Source organism: Theropithecus gelada, chromosome 10 (assembly GCF_003255815.1).
Source record: "Theropithecus gelada isolate Dixy chromosome 10, Tgel_1.0, whole genome shotgun sequence".
Classification (NCBI taxonomy): domain Eukaryota; kingdom Metazoa; phylum Chordata; class Mammalia; order Primates; family Cercopithecidae; genus Theropithecus; species Theropithecus gelada.
The window spans coordinates 92775129-92794547 of NC_037678.1; the positions used below are offsets into that span (position 1 = coordinate 92775129).

At 36.3% G+C, this 19419-nt stretch overlaps 1 protein-coding gene across 5 annotated transcripts in view; it reads left to right on the plus strand.

The window, feature by feature from the left end:
- XRN2 (5'-3' exoribonuclease 2) overlaps positions 1-18468 on the plus strand; it is an 88224-nt gene extending 69756 nt beyond the window's left edge. For 4 of the 5 annotated variants that reach the window (XM_025398703.1, XM_025398705.1, XM_025398706.1 and 1 more), the window contains 3 exons: positions 10664-10727; positions 15522-15660; positions 17912-18468. In XM_025398703.1, coding sequence (XP_025254488.1) covers positions 10664-10727; positions 15522-15660; positions 17912-17977 — 269 coding nt within the window. In that variant the 3' untranslated portion in view covers positions 17978-18468. Of the gene's footprint in view, positions 1-10663; positions 10728-15521; positions 16836-17911 lie in introns of those variants that run through there. The other variant, XM_025398704.1, reaches the window with a different exon arrangement.
- The last annotated feature ends 951 nt before the right edge of the window (positions 18469-19419 follow it).

A 19419-nucleotide genomic window follows, 5' to 3' on the forward strand; every position in this document is an offset into this window, starting at 1 on the left:
TACATGGCAAGTAGTTGGGTGGTATTAAGCATAGCATAACTGATACAAAATTAGACCGGGAGCATACTTGGAACAGATTACGAGGGGAAGAAAACTAATTTAAAAAACTTTTAAAATGCATTTTTAACTACAGTACATGTTAATTGAATAAAATGTGGCATGTAGCAATAAAACATAGAAAACATCAGTAATTCCATAGTCCTGAAATAAGCAGTGTTTCTTTTTATTATTTCATGTGTCCAAGTTTTGAAAATTAGATTATTGTATATGTATTTTTACATATACTTTTTTATTGAAATGTAACATATATAAAGTGCCAAATTGAACTGTACAGTTTAGTTTTTATGAAATGGATATATTCATGTATCCACCATTCAGATTCAGTGGAAACGCATCAGTCCTCAGAAGCCCCCCATTGGCCGGGCGCGGTGGCTCAAGCCTGTAATCCCAGCACTTTGGGAGGCCGAGACGGGCGGATCATGAGGTCAGGAGATCGAGACCATCCTGGCTAATACGGTGAAACCCCGTCTCTACTAAAAAATACAAAAAACTAGCCGGGCGAAGTGGCGGGTGCCTGTAGTCCCAGCTACTCGGGAGGCTGAGGCAGGAGAATGGCGTGAACCCGAGAGGAGGAGCTTGCAGTGAGCTGAGATCCGGCCACTGCACTCCAGCCTGGGTGACAGAGCAAGACTCCGTCTCAAAAAAAAAAAAAAAAAAAAAAAAAAGGAAGCCCCCCATTGTGTCCTTTCCTGGCACTACCCCCATTAAAGGGAACCGCTATCCTGACTGCAGTATCATAGTATCATACATTACCTTTTTGTTTTTTTAACTTTACCTAATAGTTTAAAAAGCTACTACATGACTACCCTTTTAAAAGCTTGCCTTTTTTTCAATCTTTGTCTCTGAGATTTATATTGCTTGTAGCAGTAGTTCATCCATTTTCTTTTTCTTTTTTCTTTTTTCTTTTTTTGTCTCCCTGAAATGGAGTCTTGCTCTGTCGCCCAGGCTGGAGTGCAGTGGCGCGATCTTGGCTCACTACAGCCTCCACCTTCTAGGTTCAAGCAATTCTGCCTCAGCCTCCCGAGTAGCTGGGATTACAGGCTTATGCCACCACACCCGGCTAAGTTTTGTATTTTTAGTAGAGATGGGGTTTCATCGCGTTGGCCAAGCTGGTCTCCAACTCCTGACCTCGTGATCCGCACGCCTTGTCCTCACAAAGTGTTGAGATTACAGGCATGAGCCACCGTGCCCAGCAGTTCATCCATTTTCGTTGCTTATAGTGTTGAATCATAGGACTATATCACCATATATTTACCTATCCAGTAGCAATAACGTTTGGGTTGGTTTCTGGTTTAAGGTTGCTGGATTGGACTGCTGTGAAACCTGTGCGTCCTTCGATGCACACATGTAAACACTCATGATAGGTAATGTACTCCATAGGAGTGGAATTGCAAGATTGTAGGATTGTGTGTATGTTCAGCTTTAGTGAATGAAAGTGTCAGGCACATTTCCCAAATGACATTCAGTTTGTATGAATTTACACTCCTTCAGCAGTGGAGGAGAGTTCTGGTTGCTTCATATTGTTGCCAACCCTTGATGTTATCAGTCTTTGCACTTTTAGCCATTTGACTAAGCAGGGAGTGGGTATCTCACCGAACTTTTAGTTAGCATCTTCCTGGTGACTAATTAGAGCAGTTTAAAAAATGTTTATTAACCATTTGGATATTTTTGTTTGTGTGATGTTCAAGGTTTGTGTGGTTTACATTGGGTTGTCTATCTTTTTGTTTTGTAGACGTTCTTATATTCTGGTTATGAGAGTAGTTTTATATTGGAAATATCTTTTTCCACTTGACAGTTTGCCTTTTCGCTTTTTTATTGGTGTCATATTATGAATAGAGGTTTATGCCAGCATTTAGGGAATGTGGGTGAAGGGGATGTGGGAATTCTTTATACTCATCTTGTAACTTTTAAGTCTGAAATCATCACAGTAAAAAATTCAGAAAAAAAAAGGACAAAAAGAATCAATACTATATAATTGATGTGTTTTGATGTTTTAAGTAACAGTATCTTAAATGTCATTTTGTAATTGCTTGTTTGTATATAAAGTTGATTTTTTCAACTTCATTGAAAATTTGTTTTCAGTATTTGTTTCTGACATCTTTACTAGATTCATTTCTTCTAATAGTTTGTATGTTCTTTTGAATTTTTTTGTGTACACAATTACGTCATCTCCAAGTAGTGACCATTTTATTTATTTTCTAATCTTAATGCCTTTTTTGTTTTTGTTTTGCTTTATTGCACGAGCTAGGACCTCTCATAATTAATAGAAGTGATGATGGTAGATATGCTCATTTCATTCCCAATCAGTTTTAAGGGGGAAACTTTTACTATTTCATCATTAAATATGATGTTTGCGGCAGTTTTTTTCTTTGTAGATAACCTTTATCAGATTGAGGAAGTTCTTCTATTCTTTGTTTCTAGTGGGTATTGAATTTTATCAGATGCTTTTTTTTTTTCTCTAAAACCTGGGGTTTTGTTTGTTGTTGTTTCTTTGTTGTGTTAATATGGTAAATTACACTGATTGATTTTCAAATGGTAAACCAACATGGCATTTCTGGAGTAAACCTAATTTCTGGAATATATATCATCATTTTTTATATGTCACTACATTCTGTATGTCACTGTATGGTGGGATTTTTAAAATCTATGTATTATGAGAGAGATTAGTTTTATTACTTTCCCTTTTTTGGATGTTCTGGGGTAGAGTTTTTTTGGCATTATAAAACAAGTTAGAAAATATTTTCTACATTTTTGTTCTCTGGGTTATCGTAAGAATGTTGTCATTTCTTAATTTTTAGAAGAATTCAGTGGTCAAGCCAGTTGGGCTTAGAGATTCCTTTATGAAAAAGTTTTCAATTATAGATTTTTTAGTACTGGCTTTTCAGATTTTTCAGTAATTCTTATGTTGGTTTTGGTAAGTTTTTTGTTGTTGTTGTTGGGAGTGTGCCCATTCTAAAATTTCAAATTTATTGCCAGAAATTGTTCGTAAGATTTTGAAATATATTTTTATAGCAGCATGATTTATAATCCTTTGGGTATATACCCAGTAATAAGATGGCTGGGTCAAATGGTGTTTCTAGTTCTAGATCCTTGAGGAATCGCCACACTGTTTTCCACAATGGTTGAACTAGTTTACAGTCCCACCAACAGTGTAAAAGTGTTCCTATTTCTCCACATCCTCTCCAGCACCTGTTGTTTCCTGATTTTTTAATAATTGCCATTCTAACTGGTATGAGATGGTATCTCATTGTGGTTTTGATTTGCATTTCTCTAATGGCAAGTGATGATGAGCATTTTTTCATGTGTCTGTTGGCTATATGAATGTCTTCTTTTGAGAAGTGTCTGTTCATATCCTTTGCCCACTTTTTGATGGGGTTGTTTGTTTTTTTCTTGTAAATTTGTTTGAGTTCTTTGTAGATTCTGGATATTAGCCCTTTGTCAGATGAGTAGAGTGCAAAAATTTTCTCCCATTCTGTAGGTTGCCTGTTCACTGATGGTAGTTTCTTTTGCTGAGCAGAAGCTCTTTGGTTTAATTAGATCCCATTTGTTAGTTTTGGCTTTTGTTGCCGTTGCTTTTGGTGTGTTTATTGCAGCACTATTTGCAATAACAAAGACTTGGAATCAACCCAGATGTCCATCAATGACAGACTGGATTAAGAAAATGTGGCACATATACACCATGGAATATTATGCAGCCATAAAAAAGGATGAGTTCGTGTCCTTTGTAGGGACATGGATGCAGCTGGAAACCATCATTCTCAGCCAACTATTGCAAGACCAGAAAACCAAACACCACATGTTCTCACTCATAGGTGGGAATTGAACAATGAGATCACTTGGACACAGGAAGGGGAACATCATACACCGGGGCCTATTGTGGGGAGGGGGGAAAGGGGAGGGATAGCATTAGGAGATATACCTAATGTAAATGACGAGTTAATGGGTGCAACAAACCAACATGGCACATGTATACATATGTAACAAACCTGCACGTTGTGCACATGTACCCTAGAACTTAAAGTATAATAAAAAATAAAATAAAGTATATATTTAATGACTGTAAGACTCCAAAATTAAGTGCTGATACTGATAATATACAGTCACTCTTCATGATTAGCGTTGCTAGAAACTTTTTTTTTTTTTGAGAACCTATTTAGTTTTACTGTTTTTTTTCCCCCCACTGAACTAACCTTTGACTTTCTTGATATATATATATATATATATTTTTTTTTTTTTTTTTTTTCCTTTTGCCTCCTCCATGTGCATTTGTTTTCTATTGATTTTACTTTTGTCTTCATCATTCTCTTCTACTTTTGGGGGGGATTAAATTGGTATTCTTTTCCAAGTTTTTGAGATGGAGAATTAGGTAATTTGTTTTTGGTCTTTTCCAATATATGTACTTCAGTGTTACAGATTTCTCTCTAATCACTTTAGACTTATCCCACAAAGTTTTGTCTCACATATTTATTATCATTTAGTTCATGGTATTTTCCGATTTTTATTTTTCATCATGTACCCATGGATTATTTAGAAGTATATTGCTTAATTTTTTTTAGTATCTAGGGCTTTTCTAATCTTTTAAAAATATATTTATTTCTTAACTGCAGGCTAAATTTCTAGAAATGGTATTGCTGGGTCAGAAGGTATGGTGAATTTCTAGACTTTTGGTCAATATCACCACATTAACCTCTAAATGAGAGTATACCAATTTATACTTCCTACAATAGCATATGAGAATGTCTAATACACCACTCCCACCAATACCAGGTGTTATTTTTTAAAAGTTCTTGGGCGGGTGCAGTGGCTCACACCTGTAATCCAAGCACAAATTTAACCAGGCGTGGTGGTATGTGCCTCTAGTCTCAGCTACTCAGGAGGCTGTGGTGGGAGGATTGGTTGAGTCAGGGAGTTTGAGGCTGCAGTGAGCTATGATAGCGCCAGCCTGGGTAATAGCAAGACCCTGTGTCTTTAACATAAAATAAAGTTCTTGCTAATTTGATAAGAAATAATGTGTCTTTGTTTTAAGATAAGATTTTTCAGTTGCTACTTTGGTCATATTTTTACTGACCAGTTTTTCTTTCATAAGTTGGCTGTTCTTGTCCCTTGCTGATTTAATTTGGGCACTAGTCTGTTTGTTTATAAGGTTTTAAAAACTTTAGCAGAAGAATGAACCAGATAACATTTCCATTCTAGAACCACAACTCTGTGGGTTAAGGAGAGATGATGAGGGTCTGAACTACACTGTGGCAGAGTGGATCCAAAGTCCGGAAGGTGGGAGGAAGGGAAGGCTGAAAGTCTGGATAATTGAATATGAAGAGTGAGGAGGAGAGGGATAAGGGAATGAAGAGTCCTGTGTGTCCACTGTGGATGCCTGGGTGCTTCCTGAGGCCTTTCACAGACTTTGGAAACCCAAGATGGTGAAGGAATATGAAAGAATGTGATGAGTGATTTGTGAGGGTCGGCGTGCCTGAAAGACATTAGAGGCATCTGTGCTAGGTGGTCATAGGAGTCAGGTTCTTGCTCAAGAGAGAGAGGACGTAGTTGGAGAGAAATTTGGGGATTGTCTGCATATAAACTAGAAATGTAAAAGCTCAAAAAATATTTGAATAGATTAATAGATTTTGATTGCTCTTGGTTATAAGAAAACCTTGGAAAGCTTGGGTTAAGAGTTTGGACTTCCTAGAAGGCAACCATGTCATTTCACAAATCATTCCCTGATACTTTTGTAAGAAATGTATTGGATAAATAATTAGCTTGATCTAGAATGGTCATTAAAGTATGATAAGCTCAGGCAAATGCTGCAGACAACGAAAAAAGGAAATCTGATGTTTTCCTAATATTCTTTACACATAGTCCAACATATGATTTGTTGGGTTTTTTTTTTTTAGTCAGAGTCTTGCTCTGCCACCCAGGCTGGAGTGCAGTGGCACAATCTCAGCTCGCTGCACCTTTGCCTTCCAGGTTCAAGCAATTCTCCTGCCTTAGCCTCCCAAGTAGCTGGGATTACAAGCATGCACCACCATGCCCAGCTAATTTTTGTATTTTTAGTAGAGTCAGTGTTTTGCCATGTTGTGCAGGCTGGTCTCAAACTCCTGGCCTCAAGTGATCCACCCGCCTCAGCCTCCCAAAGTGTTGGGATTACAGGCGTGAGCCACCACGTCTGGCCTGTGGTTATTTTCTTTTAGTTTACTGTCATTAAGACTTCTGACATATTTGTTTTGTGATCTCGTTACTTCTAGATTCAATATTTATATAGAACCAGTCCTCACCTGTGTATCAATCTTTCATCCATTCTTCCATATGTAGCTATAAGAGGAAGAAAAACACAAAAGGGAGGAGATAGAGGGCAAGGAAAAGCATCTTTAAGATGATTCGGACTTGGATGGACGGGATTGTAAAGTGAATCTAAGCGCCACATCTCTCCATTTCTTCCTCTGGCTATGAGGGCAGAGAGGTACCTTTTTGTCCCTAGGGAGGTAGGCTTGACCAGGAAGGGGACCTGATTCATTTCGCCCAGGCTGTCACAGCTTCGAGAGCGCCTCTCCGCTCTTTCTGTCCCTCGACAGACCAGCTGAGCTCTTTGGAGTGATGTTGGGTTTTGGTTTGTGCTTCAGGAACCTCTGATACTGATTTTTACCTGATCCCTTCTCTTTATATTTTAAGTGCCAGATTTTGAGGGGCAGTATTATCCTTTTAAAAAGAGCAGAGATTCCAGTGTTTTAGCCAAGATGTTTTCTTATTTTCTCCCTATAAATCCTGTATTTGCCTAAATGTTTACAACTAAAATGTGTGTTATTTTTCTTTCCTATCCTAATTGGCTATGAGTAGTAATGTCAGTTGTAAACCTTTAAGATGTTGAGAGTAGTTGTTAAACCCCCCATCCAACCTTGTTGAAACCCTAAGTTTCGGAACCTCCTGATTAAGCAGCACAAAATCATGGGTGATTCTCCTCTGCTTCTTCTGAAATAAATTAATATGAAGTGCCATCTCAACCGACAGCATAAATGCATGTGAAACTTTGAGATTGCACAGTGTAGTAGAGAGTGGTTACGAAAACATAGCCCCTGGCCTCACTCTGACCCTTAATAGTTGTGTGACCTCTGACAGGTTTGGTCATTGCCCCAGTTTCCTCATTTCAAAACTAGTACAGAGGATAAGAATATTTATCTGACAAAATAACCAGACTAAATGAATTTAAGAAGCTAAGCACTTAAAATAGTACCTTGTATGTAGTAAGTACTGTGAAAGTATTAAGTGATAAAAGATCATCTTTTATAGAATTTTGAACTTTAAAATTTAGTCAAATAGCTTGTTTTAGTAAGATTGAGTTCTAAGGCATTTATTCAGTCTAAAGTATTTTTAGTATAATCATTTTCGTGTAGTATGAAATTGCACTCAAGAAGGGCCATTTGGTCAAACTGACAACTCTGACAAACGTCTGCTGTAGGTGTTTCTTATTGTTGGTGTTTGATTTGTCTTTGATGTGTCAGTTTTGACTGATGAGTAATTGTTAGAGTACTGATAACTTGTTGGAGTCGAGTGTAGCCCTGAGTACTCAGTCTGAATAAAGCATTTGGTTTTTGTAGCCCAGAGAACCTTAAATGTGACTTCTCTTCATTTTAGTCTGTAAACTTGTCAATTAGCCACATTGAAAAGTGATTTTTGCCTAGTGCAATCAGTAAACATGGAATCTTTTCTGTGATTGCCACGCTGATTAGGTAAATTGTCACTTGAGAAGCTATTGGCGAAGCTTGGTTTACATGGCCTTAGAGCTCTAGAAAAGGGATAAGTTTTTAAAGACCAAAGGAAAAAATTAACTGTCATTTTTCTACTCTCGCCTGTACCTTCTGAAGTGCAATTCACTATCTCAGAATTTTTTTTCTTCCTCTCAAATGGATCTTCTGTTAGAGCCATACAAATGAATGATAATAAGTTTGTTTTACCATCTACTTCATTACAGATCAGCCAGGAAATATTTCTACTTTATGAATACTTCCAGGTTATATATGTTACTAAGAGCCATATAAAGAAATTTGGTTAAAAATAACCTTGAAATATTTCTTTGAGCCTTTTTATTTTTCTTTTTGGATTGAAAACAAGGAGTGTTTTAATAATTGCATCAGAGTTTATTGAAAGTTTTGGAAAATTTGCTTACGTTTTAACAAAAAACTGTTAATATTCGTATGTGCTGAATTTATATGGAAAAAAAAATTGTCCTGGCGGTGAGAGATAGAAAATGGAAAATAGAGAGGCAACTGGCACACTAGAAGTGATATATTAGGAACATTTGCTGTTTTTTAAGACATTTCTAGATGTATAGGTTAGACAATTATTTCCTCCTCCAAAAAAAGCATTTATACTTAGTAAACTTTACATTCCAGTTCTACTTAGAAATACTGCTGTGCTTAATCTAAGAATAGCATGTTTGAGTCTAATGAATATATATTACGGGTGTTGATGGCTTCATCTGCATTAGCACAGTTTCTAGGAGAAAATATACAAGTTTTTTTCCCGTCTTTATTTTTCTTAAAACATTAGATTGTTTCTGAAGGTTTCTTTTAATGTAGCTGTATCTTTGTATTGTCTTCATTTGATTTTAACGTTATTAGGGAGCCACCGTGGAAGCTTTCATAAGTACCATGGAGAATGTGTATCCTGCGATTATACCATATGTAAAGAGACACCAGGCAACCGCAATATGGAATTAAGTCCTAATGGTAAAAAAGGGTGTGTTTCCAGGGTAACCACAGTGATTCCAGGGGATGTGAAGTATAGAGGTAGACAGGGGTCCAGATGAATATTTGCTGTACTGCTTTTGACTTCTGTTTTTTACATTTGTAAATTTTGTATATATAAGGGCACTAAAATGAAATTCTTCTGGGAACATTTTAACTGATTCTCACTAAACTAATTTTGTACATGAGCTGAAAAAGTGGCTCAAACATTGATTTTACTTTCAGTAGATTACTTTCTCACAAATGGTAACTCATTGAAAGTCATATGTAAATGTATCTTAAGTTTTTGCATAGAAATAAACCATACAAATGATTGCCATTATTGTAAGAATTTTTTACTTTTACCTCTTCAGAAAATTGATTTTTTGATAGTGTATAGTCTGTAGTAATGATTCAGAACTTACTCTGGGCCTAGGGTGGGGAACTGTCTTCCTCTGTTTTCTGTGGAGTGTGTGGTAATCAGCATCCTCCACATTGTTACTCAGTTTGACTGCTAGTAGTTTGGTTTTTAAGAGATGAAAAAGGAACTTAATTCCAATTGACTAAAGATACTACCCTTTAATTCACAATGGGAATCTGCCTGGAAGTGACAGCTGGTGAAGGGCTTCCTGCACCTTTCTGAGAGGTATGTTTGGCACCCATGGGTATGGCTGCAGAAACTTTTCCAGCTGGCCATGGACTGAGGTGGGAGTGGCTGTGGCAGCTGCAGATTGCCCACCTTCAGGTAGTTTGTCCACATAAAGAAAACTTTCTTCAGTCTGGCCTTCTCAGCATGTCAAGATGTGAAGGAAGCCCAGGGCTGAGGCCGCCAGTTGTGAGCTAGAATCATTGTGAGCAGCTAGATATTTTATTGATTCCATGTTCTTTGGTATGGGGCTTTTAAAGCGTGATTCTACTTTTTTCTTTCTCTCTCTCTCTCTTAAGTAAAAAACCATATATATTTTTGGTTTCTAACCAGAGATAAGCTATCAACTCTTCTATTCTTTAAGCAAGTAATTTTGAAAAGCATTTTTTAGTTTGTGTTTCTATTAAAATGTGAGCCTGAATACATTATGGTAAGCCTTGTTGTCCTTGGTCTCGGGAGTCTAGAGGAGGTTACTGTCCTCGCACGGTGATCTCATTAGACAACTTCTGGAACCAGCAGTTTTAATTAGGTCACAGCAGACCCCGCTGAAGGTGAAGTGACTGCAAGCTGTGGTTCGTTGATATAGACAGGCCCAGATGTTTCTTTCATCCCATATCCGTCAGTTTACATAGAGGAGCTGGAGCCATTTAATTGTTTCTTCTAGTTAGATGATGTTGCTAGTTCAGCTTTGTGTTACAAGAAAACTATCAGAAAAGATGGAGAAATGGGTGGTCCCTTCCTTAACCTGTTTTCTTGGTTTGTGTTGGAGAGATTGTGTGTGCTTTGTTTAATGTTAATGATAGCAATTTATGCCTTCAGAAGGAAAATTTCAGGATTTCTGTTGTAGATACTATTCATTCAGTTTGTATTAATTCTATTTATGGAAAAGAACTAAACCTTTCCTTTTGCACAGCATTTAAAATATAAATGTAAAAACTGTGTAAAATATATATATCTTTACTTACACACACACACACACACACACACACGATTATGTGAGTTTAGTGGCCAGGGATTACTAAACCTGTTTTGTTATCAAAGGAAAAATAATAAAACAAAAAATTTGCTGACCCTGTTAGTTACCTATCTTTATACGTTTGTGGCGTGTGTTATTATGATACTAGTTTATTTAGTTTACAGTCTTTCGCAGATTCTTTTCAAGAACTTTTAATTATAAAATATTGGGTAGTTGAATAGTGGTTACTTTAAAAAATCTTCTTAGTCCTTTCTGTTTCTTTTTCAGATATGAGGCCCCAGGATTCCTGGCGAGGTCCTCCTCCCCTTTTCCAGCAGCAAAGGTTTGACAGGTAATATTAAAGTAGACATGACTTTTAAATACTTTCTGACACCAACATTTGGGGCTTACGGGTTTTATGGAAGCTAAAACCTCCGTGGTTTGAAATGTACTTTTTCCCACCAAAAACAGTTTCCCTTGTGCCTATCCTTTAAAAAGGAAGTATATAGCTAATACTTTGAATTAAAAGACTCATGTTTAATATACTTTCTTACTTTTCTTGGTTCTTTGCCTTTATTTTATTGATGCTTTTGAGATGCCCTGAAAAATGCAACACAGCTTAAAACGGTATTAGGTTTTGGTCAGGCTAAACAAATTTCTTTTTAGAAGGGTTGTGCAGCTTAATGAGGCATAACTAATGGTGTTCCACTTTTATCATTTCTGTGCGGGCAATGCAGCGTTAGTACAGACCAACCATTGATTCTTGCTGCAAACCTCTTGAAGTCCTAATCAGCTTCTTTGGTACAACTTTTTCAGGGCTGACAAGCCTATTGTAGGGCAGTGTCACTGTAGGTCAGTAGTTATTAGTTGCCACTGAAAACAGTTTCTTTAACTACTTAAGACTGAACTGAATTAAACGCAGAAGGGACTCAGAAGAGGATTATGGGATCTGCAGTCTAATAAGTACCATGGACTAGGAAGAATGTGACATGGTTTAATAACAAGGGATGTTTAACATGTATTCCTTCATTGATAAGTTGTATGCTCCTAAGTCAGATGGACTCTGTATGACAAGACAACTAGGCACGTTATGAATAATTAACTTCTGTAGAATAATTTTTAAAGGCCAGCTTTAAAATGCATCATTTCACGATGGTTTTGCCAACATCAGTAAATGCAAAAACAAATTAAGCCACATCATAATAAGGCTTTCTTTTTTGCCTTCCCAGTTTTAATCTGTTCTATTATCTTCTCCTCTGCCATGTTAACAATCTCTAATCTGTTCACATCTGAAATGAATAAAGTGTTTTTATAAATGGGGTTCTAAATGCAGCTCCCCTTTTAAGAAAACTTTATAACTCTTTAGAGACTCCAAAACTTCATTTCACTGTTATCTTCAAGAGGATAAAAGGAATCATGTTATTCGATGTTTACTGATAGTATCAACTTAGTGCAAGTCTCATTAAATGTAGTACGACTAGCAATGTGTGTATTAATGTTTTGATTTTAGTATATTTTCTGAAAGCACACAGTATGTGCTGTTTCATTTTCCTCAGTACCACCAATTTTAAGCAGAAATTAAATGAGTAAGGGATAAATTTTTCCTAAATTATATACTTGGTTTCCCTATCTTATTGCTCACTTTCCATACTGATGATAATGGCAAATGTTTGTCTGCTTACGAAATGTTAACACTGTTCACATCCTTTAATAAGAATGATTTCATTTATTCCTCCCAGCAATGCATTGAAATAGATGCTATTATTTTTACATTTTTGCAAATGAAGAAAGTGAGGCACAGAGAAGTTCAGCAGCTTACCTAAGGTCACTCTTTTGTGCCATTCTTTACCAAGAAACTTTTCACTGGAACAAAACTTACCAGAATATTTACTCTGAGCATAATATAAAGACGTAGGGACTTCAAAGGAAGTAAAGGATCTGTTTCCACTTCTAAGGCCCCAACAGCTTTCCTCCCCTCTGTTCACATTAAAAGTTTTCCTAAGATCGTCATCATTGTCCCTTCCCTTGCCCTGCTGTCCATCAGGTTTTGTTCTTATTCTACCCTAGCCAAGTACTAGTATTATTCTGACTTTGTGAACCCAGCAGGTTAGTGACAAGTTTTGTGGGGATGTTTTTTGGTTTAGTTTTAGTCAAATACTTAAAATTATACCTGAAAGCAAAAGGTAAATGTGAGCATAATAGAGTTCTATCATAAAAGTCCTACAGACATTTAAGAAATACACCATTTTGTCCAGAACCAGGTTTTTACCAGTCCTTAGTTCAGTATGTTTCCATGGCACTATTCTGAGTGTTCGTTGAGAATCCTATTAAGAGACTTTTGAGTGTCTCTTTTTTTTTTAATTACATTGCATTTCTCGAATATTTTCTACTTCAAGATGGTATGTATAATCCATATATCCAGTAGATTTAAAAATACAACAGGAACATCCTCCCAACACAGACACAGCCTAGAGTTAATAGATACCCAGCGTTATCTTTGTCACTTGAGTTCTGCCACATTGTTTGGATTCTTCTTGTCGATGGAAGCCTCTTTTTTAGTCATTTGCAAGGCAGCCATTTAATTTTTTTCCTATGGGTGTTAAGCTCAATCATGAAATATCTTTTAAAACTCCGGTTTTACCATATGTATACATTTAAAATATCCAAATTCATAGTAGTTCACATTGCCAGTAACTTTCCAAAACAATCTGGAAACTTAAGAATATTGTTGTCATCTACGATGCCAAATGGCTCAAATAAGTTGCCTTATTTATTAACTTTATTTATTTATTTATTTACTGAGACAAGGTCTCACTCCATCACCTAGGCTAGAGTGTAATGTCATGATCTTGGCTCACTGCAGCTTCTGCCATCCAGATTCAAGTGATTCTTATGCCTCAGCCTCCCAAGTAGCTGGGACTGCAGGCCCCTACACTACCATGCCTGGCTGATTTTTGTATTTTTATTAGAGACGGGGTTTTGCCATGTTGCCCAGGCTGGTCTCAAACTCCTGCTGAAGTGATCTGCCTGCCTCGGCCTCCTGGAGTGCTGGATGACAGGCTGAGCTACTGTGCCTGGCCTCATTGCTAATTTTTAGAAGTTAGGATATGTCAGTCTCTGTGCTTCCATCCCAGATTTTAAAACATAATTTCCTAGGCAAATTTTTAGTTTTGTAAGTATTTGCAAATTATATAATTAGTCTAGACATATAGATAAACTTGTTGAAAATAAAGGCCTTTCTGTCATAAAAGTCAGAAGAGGGTAGTACATGACATCCTTGCTTTTTTCTTCTGTTTAATTTTAATTATTGATGATTTTTTCCATAAAAATTATCTTTGTCAAAAAACATAAGTAATCAAACAAAAAGAACTTGCGTTTTTAAACTGTGGCTTTGTTCTTAATCTGTTTTTGGAACATAAAATAGTTTTGAATTGCATTTATAATGTATATTATTTATGCCAGCAGATCTTCCTAAAACTCAGTTGAGTTTTATTATTGTAAGACTCAAAAGAAAAACTGATCATAGTTAAGATATGAATTGTATTTTTAGCCTATAGGTTTTGCATTAATTGGCCCAGTTTTGAGGAGACTTTGGTTACAGCACAAACCTTAGTTTGGCTCTTCACTCCTGCAGAGACTGGAAGAGACCATTCCTATCTCTGCACATGGAGCTGTTTTTGCTAAAATAAATGGAGGCATTCTTGCTAAAATATATTTGTGCTAGTAATTATCCTGAAAAATAATTAAAAGCCCTAGCCATATGCATTTTCTTTCTGAGATAAAAACTTATTTTTAATTGTATTCTGAATTACTTATAACATATTGTTATTAGAGCTCTGGTTTCAGCTACCAACTGTAAAGAAAAGCTTTAGTCTTTCTAGAGTTCTTTAAAGAGCAGTTCATCTCTTCGAGCCATCACACAAAAATAATTATCTCTGGTGTTGTTTTAATAAAAAGAAGGCAAGCTCCAAGTGAAGGGAGGAGAGTGGGGGTAGAGAGGATGGATTCAGGCTTGAATAGATGTGAGAAGAATGCTTTACCCAGTGAGCCCAGCACCGGGCTTTTTTCCCCTAAGACCTCGGAATTGAAATTCTTATGCTGCTATGGTTATAACTGATTACCAGCTAGTCAGCACTTCAGTGAATTTAAAGTTTTATTGAATTCCTCCTAACATGGTCAGTGGCCCCAAAGCTTTTAATGTTCAAATATACTGGCGCATTTGCCTCTGTTTATTCTTTATAGTGCCTTCCATAAAATGGAAGTTATGGAAAGTGCCTTAAGGGGAAAGTCTTAAATGCTGATTGCCTTTAGAAGGTATATATCCTTGCTACATTGTTTATGTGACAGTTTTTAATTAAGTTATGATTTAGTACATTATACCTTTTGCTTTGCATCTGCAAAGTTAAAATAGGCACTTGAAGACAATTAAAACATTTCTTTCGACTAGTAATCTGGGACAGCAAACTGGGTTATAATAGCCGTTGAATCTGTGTTCCCATGTAAACTGTACACCAAATGCCAGTCAGCCCATGCCAATTAGTGCTCATGTTGCTAGGTCACCGTGGTCAATTGAAAGCTGCATCAATAGAACTTGAAAAGGTTTCCTCCCAATCAGACCTTCTGACATATTGAACAGAATAATGGATGGGAAAAAACAGCCAAGTCTCCTACCCTGGATTCAAAATACTCAGCAGTAAGAATTCATTTGCAACCTGCAATTAAGTAGAAAGAATGGATCCAAGAACGAGTCTGGACATTTTTGAAAATAAAGCCTCATTCTCCTGTCGTGTACATGTTTACTATTTGGATAGCATCTTAAATGTAGCCAACTTGGTGATCTTGGGTCTACATCTTTAAGTGACTAAAAAGGAAATTTCCCAATTGAAAATGAACAAAATAATTTTTAAAAGTCAGAACTTCTCAGTTGAGTTTAAACATCCATTGTAATAAATGCTCATGCTTCATGAAACATGTTAGATTATACTGGATATAAGGGACACAAAGGCCATTCTGATACTCTGTATCCCATATGATAAATCCAAGTAAATTGGATTGTACTAAAATTTGGAGATGATACCTGCCACTTTTAGGCTTTGTGCTGTATAGTAGGCGTGGCTTCTGATGTAAACCTGGTACTTTTCTACAGAGGCGTTGGGGCTGAACCTCTGCTCCCATGGAACCGGATGCTACAAACCCAGAATGCAGCCTTCCAGCCAAACCAGTACCAGATGCTAGCTGGGCCTGGTGGGTATCCACCCAGACGAGATGATCGTGGAGGGAGACAGGTAAATGGGTTGTGGGATGAAAAGCATACTGCTCACTTTATATTTCAACAAGCCTCACAGGACTCCATATTTTCTTACCAACATTTCTGGAGAAGACACTGATAGAGTATCTTGGCTGAACTTTGGTCTGTCATTAAAAATGTATATGGGTTGAGTACCTGCCTCACTAAATAGGTTATATACCTTGAAGATGCCAAAGAATTTCTAACCCAAAAGCCCTTTAAATCATAGCAGTCAGTGATAATTAGTCCAAATATAGTCAGTCACCAAAACATTGTTTTTTCTTTAAGGATATCGTTCTTTAGTAGAACCTAGATCCCTCATAATGGGTGATTTTCTGGAAGCTGGAAAGTAAGTCTACTTTTTCAGCTGTTGTCTTTTAGAAGTCATTTTAAAATGTCATTTTAGAAGTCTCCTGTCTTGATTCATCTGATATCCCTCCTCATAAATCTCTGCTTGATAATCTTCCACATATTTTTCTTGTCAATGTAAGCAGCTGTATCACTGAATGTCATAATTCCTAGACAAATTTAGTATATGTAAGCTTCATTTCTTTCTCTTTACAGCATCCAGTTTTAGCAGCATTTAAGACTGAGGTCTGTTTGACATAATTTCCTCCAGCAATTTGACAGCCTGGCCAGTATTTACATGCTCTTAATGGAATCCTTACTAGAGAACAAGATTGGAATGCTATGATTCAGAGTGTAGTGTTTATGGCGTTTGGCACCTGCAGTGATGTGAAGTGGTTTTTAAATTGCTTACCTGGTGTTGCCTCCAGGCCTTCTGCAGTGCTTCACATATTAATTAGTAAGACCTCTCTTCTCACAGCTAAGGAACATATTTTGTATACTTTTTTGTTGTATTCTTACAAGTATCTCCACCTTACAAGAAGATAATCACCTTAACTGCAAATAGTTAATGTCTTCTGAGAGGAGTTTTTTACAGTTTATTTAAATCAGTTTATAGAATTTTGCTTTGAATTATTTCAAACCAGGACCCCTCAAAATCACATCAGTGAATTAAGGCTCTTTATGTTACTGTGGTTAGATGGCACTAGGCAGTTTCAGTGATGAGCATTTTTGAAGTGAGGACATATTTGTAACTGAAAGAAACTTGGAGAATGTATAGTCTAGTCACCTCATTTTCCAAGTCAGGAATTGAAACCCTAAAAACCCCACACAGTTGGGCGGGAGAGCTGGAGGCTGGCTGCCTAGACTGCTGACCCCAGTTCATCCATTTTCCTCCCTCCTTTGGAGATCTTCCTTTTAAAGGAACTCTCTGCTATTGTAGGAGGTAAAATTCTTATTTACTTAAAAGATATAAACTAATTGGTAAATTTATTATTCTTTTAGGACTTTTTGAAAATAACATTTCTTCTTTCTCAGTCTCTTTTCCACGGAGATACTTTTTATTAAACCACAATGTTTGAAGCACTATTAAATTGCAGAAGTCTGTTGTTAAAAACATAAAATCATTACTTCATTGTATGTTTAGTAAAGTTTTATATGACCAAACAAGGCCTTAGCCTACATTCTGGCCTTGAGTCTGCCCATGTTCATATTTAAAGTACTGAAGTGCTCTCTGGGTGGCAAAATGAGGTGGGAGGGGGTTCCATTTCAAAACCCTAGAGGCCTAGAAAAGGACTTACAGTGAAGAGGTGTCAGGTTTATCTTTTGTTATACAGAAATGTTATTTGCAAGCATTCTAGGATATGTTTGTTATAAAGGTCATTGCTAATGGATTGTGTAATAACCTTAATATATCATTTAATGTCCTACTTTTTGTTGCTAAATAAAAAAATCCCTAAAATCAATTTGGCCTTAACTGACTTAGCAAGCTCTTGCCTTGGTTAAAGCAAAGTTACTTTCCTTGTGTAATAAGTCTAAATTGATGTGGGTATCTTACAACAAAGTGACTTGAATTACTACTGCTAGGACGGTGGGAAAATTGAGAACCACTGTCTGTACATGTTGTTTACACAAAACACTTAACTCTAGTGCATTTGTGTGCATTTGTGATTAAGGTTTTTTTTTTATTTTTCAGTAATAGCATTTGTGCTAGCCTCCAACTTTGCAACAAGTTTGTGTTAAAGCTCTGGATCAAAGCACCTGTTTATGGGACCTTTCCATGTGCTGTACCTTTAACACATACTCAGTTTCTTTATGATGTATTTTTCCATAGAAGTGTAAAATTAACTGACTTGCAGGAGTATCAGTCCAGAAAATAAACTCTTTTCTTTGTTTATTTTCAGGGATATCCCAGAGAAGGAAGGAAATACCCTTTGCCACCACCCTCAGGAAGATACAATTGGAATTAAGCTTTTGTAAAGCTTTCCCAAATCCTTTCATCATTCTACAGTTTTATGCTATTTGTGGAAAGATTTCTTTCTCAAGTAGTAGTTTTTAATAAAACTACAGTACTTTGTGTATTTCTTTTAACTGTGTATATTTCTACTGATCTGATCTCACTGTTTATGTTGCTTTCCAAAGATGTATGTTGCATAATACAGTGGATCTGAATTTATTATTGCTTATAAAACACAATTTGATGGAATAGGAGTACTGGTTTTTCATTATGGTTAAAAATGAAACCAGCTGTGGATTTCAAAACACAGTGTATTCTAGATCATCTAAGATCCATGCTGATTTTTATTGCACAAGAATTAGGTTTGAACTCTTGAGCTGGAACCCTCAGCAAACTAGAGTATATATTGTTCAGTATTTCTTTGGAAACATTTCATTAATGTACTTGTCTTACAGAAATTTCTGGACTTTAGTAAAAAAAAATAAAGTTAAACTTTTGAAACTCTGTTTTGTGTTCTTGTTATTTTGCAGTATTTCTACTTTGAAAATCTTGACCAAGCATGGTTTTTTAAAACTAACTTTTGCAGAAAACTATTTATTTCTATAATCAGATGTCAAACCAAAGGACAAAGAAGTCAATTTGAAGAAGTAGATTTTAAAAGATAGGGTCAGCAAGACATAACAAAAGCTTTAACTTTGTTGTATTAGTATGTCAGTGACTGATCTGGCTAACTCAAAAATCTTTGTGAGATAAATAACATTTTTACAAATTTAATGTAGACTTGTGCTCCAGTTTTAAGGACTTGTTTTAAATCTTCAAGTTGACAATTAATGGCCAAATAGTCTATGCTCCTTAGCATATTTTTTGTATTTCATTAGATTGCAATTTGTACTCATGTTTTTCCTTGCTACACTAAGCACACTATAAATTGCTTAAATATGTGTTTGGAGTTCACATACGGCACTTACGTATGCATTTTCATTTGATTACCAAAACATATTTAGACATACATACAAAGACTATTGCTTTGTTTCAGTTTTTCCCTCCTAGCCCAAGATTGTGAGGTAAAGTTTCTCTTTGACCTCCTGACTGAGGGCATTTTTGCTTTAATATTCAACTGAAGCGTACTTGCTAAACTTAGTCTGGGGGGGTGAAAAAAAATCTCACCTCAACCTTGAATAGGAAGGTATTTTGTAGCTATTGAGTTCATTGCTAATGATGGGTGACCAGAGCAGGATCCTTTATTGTTGAGACAAAGAGTCTCTCCATCAGGAATTACCAGTCCAACCCTTACATAATTGCCTTCGCTCAACATTCAAGTGATAATGTCTTCTATTAAATTTCTCTATAAGTTTATCTCCCAAGTATTAAAAATATAGATAGCCATCTCAGTAAAGCATTGCATTTTCCAAAGGAGTAAATGTTTTACTGTTCATAGTTCACAGTCAAAACCCA